The sequence below is a fragment of the Coffea eugenioides genome, chromosome 2, assembly GCF_003713205.1.
Source record: "Coffea eugenioides isolate CCC68of chromosome 2, Ceug_1.0, whole genome shotgun sequence".
Lineage (NCBI taxonomy): Eukaryota > Viridiplantae > Streptophyta > Magnoliopsida > Gentianales > Rubiaceae > Coffea > Coffea eugenioides.
In genome coordinates, this window is record NC_040036.1 from 27501227 (window position 1) to 27508419 (window position 7193).

At 37.2% G+C, this 7193-nt stretch overlaps 1 protein-coding gene across 1 annotated transcript; it reads right to left on the minus strand.

Annotated features, from left to right (window-relative positions):
- Positions 1-4411: 4411 nt before the first annotated feature.
- Positions 4412-6098, minus strand: LOC113761320. Its single transcript, XM_027304259.1, has one exon. It carries the CDS (start codon positions 5530-5532, stop codon positions 4552-4554), a length of 981 nt encoding a protein of 326 aa, XP_027160060.1. The 5' UTR covers positions 5533-6098; the 3' UTR covers positions 4412-4551.
- Positions 6099-7193: the final 1095 nt, after the last annotated feature.

Genomic DNA, 7193 nt, shown 5'->3' on the forward strand with positions numbered 1-7193 from the left:
TTTTCATGGCATGTTATCTGCCTCCAAGATGGTGGGGGCCAAAATTTTTTTTAAAAAAAAAGGAAAATTTAAAAACAAAAAAGGAAAAAGAGAAAAGGTTGGTGATGTGAAGCAACTTCAAAAGCCTTTATATCAATCCATTTTGGTTTTATCCATCTCATGAGAGAGTTGAATACTATTCATTCATGAGAGCTTTTCAATTCTCTACTTTATTTATGGTGACACTTCTTGTTGAATGCTTATGATTAGGACAAACTTTCCTATTATCTTGAGTGCTTTTTCTTTTCTTTTTTTTTTTTCCATAATTTCAACCACAATCATTATGTGGATGTGAGCTTAGAAGCAGTGCAGCACACTGTTTCTCATGAAGTTTTGCTAAGTGATAGAGACTCCAGTGTTGTAGATCTTTTTCAGAATCTTCTGGGAACTCAACCGTGACAGCTTAACCTTTTTTCTTTTTTCTTTTTTTCTGTATTCAACACAAACTTTGTACATGTAATTTTGTATTGTCATAGATTTTTGCAAACCTCCAAACTTATGATATATCAACAAGAATTTACAAAGTTTTTTAACATATTTGACAGGATCCTGTAACATGTATTTGATCTCGTTAATGTATATATACATTGTCAGTGAAAAAAAAAAACCAGTTCTTCTTCTGGATACATGAAAAAATTTAGGCTCTGTTTGGATCCACTAGTTTTTCAAATGGCTCTATTTGGATCGTTGAGTTTTTCAAATACTATAAAAATTTTTAAAAAGTACTCTAAAAAGTAGTCTTAATTTTTTTTAATGTTTAAAAAATATCTCAAAATATATTCTAAAAACTCCACTACTTTTAAATATTCCAAAATATATTCTAAAAATATTCCAAAATATACTCTAAAAACTTTGCTACAGTAAAATTTTTTAAAAACACCCCAAAAACAGCTAATCCAATTTAGTGCTAAAGTATCATCATTGTCCTAAAGTAACTTAAAACCTAAAGACGATTCTTTAATGCTTTTCCAATTTAGTGCAATGTCTACATGAACATTTTTCACCCCACTTGAGAGAAGAGGAGTTCAAATTGTATCCTTATGGCACGCCAAATTCTCTTCATTGCCGAGTTTGAATGCTTTTGATGCCAAGCGTATCTATTAGTGGTCACTGAATCTAAATATATATAGTTTTTTAAAAAAATGAAGGTTAATTATTCCAAGTTATGAGCTGGGTGTAAGTGGATCTTTATGTGTGTGAACTAATAACAGAACTTTCTTTCAACCATAGAGAATTCAAGAAAGAAAAAAAATAAAACTGCAATTATCAGATTGTACCTTACTGCTTGGATACATTAATTATTAATTAATAAAAATGCAGTCAGTCGAACCATTTATAATGGGGTGAGAGTACAGCTCACTCCACTTACCCTTTTTACTACCAAACAAAAGAATACAATTAAGAAAAATGCTTCTTCACTCATCTCATCTGGCCTGCTGGCAAGATATGTTCTTGGCACCAATTGGATTTGAATATTAAGCCCCAGAATTTATCATTAATTTTTTTTTCAAAAAAAAAAAAGAAAAAAAAAGAAAACTGGAAGCCCAAAGAAGACTAGCAAAAGAAGGTTAAAGAAAAAAGAGGAAAAGATGAGGAGAATATTAAGGGTTAATTCCACTTTGTCCCCCCAAACTTTGGACGATTACCCACTTCAATCCCTAAACTTTAAAATGGGACATTTAAGTCCCTAAACTTATAAATACCTCACACTTAAGTCCCTAAACTTATAAAATGTGATACTTAAATCCCTAAACCCTTATAAAATGGGACATTTCGACCACCAACGGCATTCAGGATTTGTTAACAATTTTCCTTAAGTGGGATGTATTTATAAATTTAGGGACTTAAGTGTCCCATTTTGAAGTTTAGGGACTGAAGTGGGTAATCGTCCAAAGTTTGGGGGGACAAAGTGGTATTAACCCGAATATTAATTTGGAAAACCTGTTTGAACCGAAATGGCTCAAAGCCTTCTTGTCCAGGCTTCCAATTCTGAATTAAAGCTTTTTAAAGTGAAATCTGGCCTTCTTTTTACACTACTGTGATTTGAAAGAGAGAGCGAAAGGATATGTGGGAACTCGATCTGAAAGACGGACTGGAAATATCTTTTGCATCAAAACTTGTCCAATTCTCTTTGGCCTTTCTTTTCAATATCTTCCACTCAGCCGTTTGGTTTTAATTTAGGTGTGGTGTGGCCCTTGCAAACCACCTTTCACTTTTTTTCCGAGGGCAGCCATTCCAATTCCGATTCCGCGCGTGTATCGATCAATTGGAATAGACAAAATTAACTAGAGTCCACAGCACAGCTTGGAAAAGCCATATCACTTTCATGCTCTTTCAAGTTTTGTCTCCAGGATTCGAATGGTTTAGTGCCTACAATTCTACTATTTATTATGCTCCCTCCCACACAACCCTCTTCTCTAATTGTGTGTGTGTGTGTGTGGTACTAATACAATGAAACCCTTCCCTAATAGTAGTATCACTTTCTTTGTCCATCCAATTTAGATTCTCCGGACAAAATCCACTCCATCTCTGCCCCTCTCCCACAAGCACTATCTTTAGCTTCCTCTTTTTTTTTAAATTTTTTAATTTTTTTTAATAAAAAAGAAAAATATTATTATTATTAGTTAAATTGTTAGAAATCGTCCAACGCGAATTATTCTGCAGCAGCTAAAATGGAACTATTGTTACATTCTTTTTCTTTCGGGCATTGCTTAATTTGATCGCAGCAGCATTGGCCTATATGTGGCACGGTTCTGAAAAGTAAGATATACAATACAAGTCATAATTTGGTAATGATAGGAGCTTCCATCCATTAATTAGAGAAAAAGTTGTCTTGGTGGTCTAACAAGGGACTCTCTTGACAACGAAATTGTGGAGCCTAATGGATAGTTAGGGTGTTTTATGTGCACTGACAGTGTATATATACTATTATTACTGTTAGATTCATGACACATGTGTAAAAGTTAGATTTCAAATTCAAATTTAGTATAATTGTCATTCATCCGAATTCAAAACTAACCGTGTATACATTATTAGTACATGAGTTCCTTAACTTTGGTCCCGTTAAACATCATCATATTCATTTAGGAAGGAAAAAGGAAAAACACAAAAAACCATATAATGATCTTGTCGTAACACAATACTACTACCATAGTTGAATAATAATCTACTTGTTCCCTTTTTGAGATTGAAGTACCAAAACAATGCAACACTTGAGCTGAGGAAGTCTCTCCCAAAATCAAAATAATGTAGTACTACTAGATTTCGTTACCTACTCTATTTTGTTACCTACTTGTCTGGCCAAACCATAAGTTCATCAGCAGTAATGGTCCCTACAGCACTAGCAAGATTTAATACACTAGCATCACTATTTGGGACTGTTCAGCAGTTGAAAACTCACCACTCAATGCTCAGCCCACCACCATTTGTCTGGTCAGAATCAAATAGTAAATGTACACTGACGCTGTATTTATACTCATCACTCAAACCTAAATATGGCTCATCCGAAATTTGGAACATGACACTGGCGTGGGTGCACTATTCTTGCACTGGCAGAAACATATGCAAATCAAATGTGCCCAGATCAGAATGTGCATAGGTGACCATCACCTTAAATTGGAGGGTCCCAAGTTCCACCTCCCAATGTCTTCCAATTAATCCCTTTACCAGCTTTGCTTTCTTTTCATCCCATTTTTTCTGTTCAGCAAATTTTTTTTTTTTTTCAAAAGCCCTTTTTTTTTCTGTTACTCGATTAATGTTGTCTCAGGCAATCTCGTACTGAATGCTATTTTTAAAAGTTTTTATATAAAAAAAAATACATTATAATGATTTGATATTACAAAATAGAAGAGATACTAATTGAAAAATATGTTCACGAAATAAGTAAAAAAGCTTTTCTAGGAAGAGCTACACTCCAAATTCCATTTGCTTTTTAGGACACAAAAATTGGACAAAGAAACGCAATCACTCTACCACATTTGCTGCTGCTGGGTGCTAACCATTGCATGGATGAATGGTAAAACTAGTCAAAAAGGAAAACAAAACTAAAACTAAATTCTTGAGAATGAATAAATTGAAAAACAGAAGAGTCAAAATTTGGATTTGGATTAAACGCACTCACGAAAAACAGAAATTCAAAATCTGAAAAAGAAAAATTTTCAAAATCTGACGGCCCACGGTCACATCAACCACCATGATCCTCCGAAGCACCGCCATCCACTTACCTTTGTCCATTGAAAAATCAGAACAAAAAATATAATATGTTTTGCTAAAAAAATTTAGATAATCCATACAAGTCAAACGTCAAAAAATATCGAAGGTTCTCCTTTTTTTTTTTTTTTAGGGCTGTCAAATTAATGAACAAGATACAAAATCAAAATGAAAAGTTATATCCTCAATTTCCAGGTATTTTAAGTAAGTATACAGAGAATTACAGCGAGGGCAAAACCGTACTTTGGATATATCAACACATCAATATACGTTGACCTGGTCAAATGTCAACCATCAAATACATCAGCGGTTGTGATGAAACCGCCCAAAATCAGCAAGCTTTCTCGATCTATTTTTGCAAAACGACGCCGCGTTTGTCAGAGGAGGCTTCACCGGAACAACTCTAATGTCGCCTGGAACCACCACTTCAGGCGGCAAACCCCCCTTCTGGTTCCAATGCCGGCTCGGGCTGGCCCGAACCAATGGACTCAAGCAAAACGTCATCCCCGAAAGATTCCTATTGTGCTGCCCTGGTCTCCCTCCCCCGCCGCATCGCTTCCCCGGAGCCACTGACGCCGGAGCCCTCCTCGGCGTCTGTTTCCACGCCTGCGAAGACTCGGAAGAGTATCCGCTCGATCCATTATTACAATGCTCGTCCTCCTCGTCGGAGTACCTAGCCGGCGACATTCCACGGTCAGGATGCCGGCAAACTCTCCGTTGACGTCCTCCGATCGTCGACTCATCAAGCGAGAACGTCCGGTTCTGTTTTTTCAGTCGACGGGGGAGAATTGCGGAGAACCACGACGTCGAAGAAGACGCTGCAGGCCCAGTACAAGCATCCTGACCCGAACCCGAAGAGGCATGATCCGTATCCACTTTCTCGGATTTCGATCTAAAAAGATTCGCAAACAAAGAAAACCGGGTTCCGCTCTTCTTCTTACTGCAATAACCGGCGGCTACTAACGTCCCATTGGGCCCCACTTGAGGAGTACTATAAAACCGATGATCGGACAAGCCATGACGATGATGATTCTGACCGCAAGGATCAATCCACGTCTCCGCACTCGTATCAGATTTCCGGCGAGAAATATACGGGGAAACGGAACGAGGAAAAATTAAGGGAGGCGGGTTAGCTTCCGATTTTCGGCGATCTTCTTCGGCAGCGGCTGCCGCCTGTTGAGCCCGCTCTTGTGCTGCGATGAGAACAAAGAGGCGCTCCCGGAGACAAGAAGCGCAGACGCCGAAAGCACTGCTTAAGTCGGTGACGTGCTTTTTGCACTTCATTTGAGTCGCCGCGCGACGGGCATAAGCTTGTCCGGCCGGCCACTTCAAGATTTCTCGGATTAAGTAAGAATTTTGGTCCTTCAAGATTCCTCCCTGCTCTAGTTCTTGAAAAAGCTGCTCAAGTTACTTTTGGGAGAGAAAGACGAGTGCAGAGGTAGCTAGCTGGAGGGCAATGGAGAGAGCGGTTGTAAGTCTTTTTTTTTATGTAACAAAGAGGAGGATTCATCGAAGGGGCTGTGTCGATTTCTGATTACAAATAATTAATGGGATGTTTTCGGGTTTGGTGAAGAATTGTTTTTTCTGTGTCTGATTTTGAATATTTTAGTGATTAATTAACGGTATAAGGAAGAAGGAAAACTAAAAAAAAATGAAAGACGAGGAAGATGATGGCAACATGGAAACTGAGAGGGAGATGGAGATGGAAATGGAATGACTCAGACTGATTGACTGACTGACTGGCACGGGTTTTGATTGTTGAATTGCATCACACAAATGGATTTAAGAAGAGAGGAGGAGGAGGAGGAGGAGCTGAGGGAGAGGGGGAGGAAGGAGTCATTTAATTCGGGCTTTTTGACGAGGGCGGAAAGGGCTAAAGTGACAGCTTGGGTAGATTCAATTGGTTATTACCTTAAAAGACTATTGAGGCATTTTGGTGAATTCATTTTACTTGAGATTTAAAATAATCGGGGTTAACGTGTGTGGATGAAGATTTTGTGCTGAAGCAAATATTCTCTGTGTCTTTAGTTGGAAATTAATTGACTAAATTCCTAAGAAGTAGTTAAACCTACTCAAAATTTTAACTGTTGGTGTTTTCATTAATTTTGGATGGTGATGAGAGATTTAAATTTTTTCTCTTTCTATACATATATACATATATATATTTATATCTTGCTTCTTGTATATAGAACGGCCAAAAAAAAAAATTATGCATGCTTGCGCGGGAATTTGTCGCGTATTACTCGATAAATTTTAGACACTTTTTGTCTAACGTAAATCAAATATACGTGAAATTCATGCGCGCTTTGAAGGAAAATTGTCGCGTATTACTCGATGAGATTTTAAAATACCCAATTGCATCACAAGCATTTAAAATGTATTTCGCGACATTCATGGATTTTTTTTTAAAAAAAATTTATATAATTATCCTATGGCATTTTAAGATATCTTTTTGCATGAGAAAAGCTCAGATAAACATGCAATTTCTTGACGATCCTGTGAAGATACTACATATTACTCGATGAGATTTTAACATGTCTAATTGAAGAAATAATTCGAATGTTCAAGAAATTCATGCATGCTTGTGTGAAAATGACGACATTGACAATGATCTATAATTAAGTGAAGCAATTTTGGGTTTTTTGCTTGTCTAAGTGGTCATGTTCCCCACGGCTTAATCGTTGCTTGGTTTGGGTGGTTTGCTGGTGCAAGCGGGCAAAGTAATCGTGTGGGTAATGTAACATGAATGATTTGTTTCATATTGTTTAGCACTGGTCAAACTTTTGAGAGATTATACTCTACTTTTTACTTTATGGCTTTTGTTTGTCTGTCGATCAAGTTTAAATTCCAATAGCGCCTACTCCTAACGGCCAGCAACCCTATGGAGGATTTGTTCCCTAATTCTGGCTATAGTATTATACAAGTGTTTTGCGACATAAGCATCG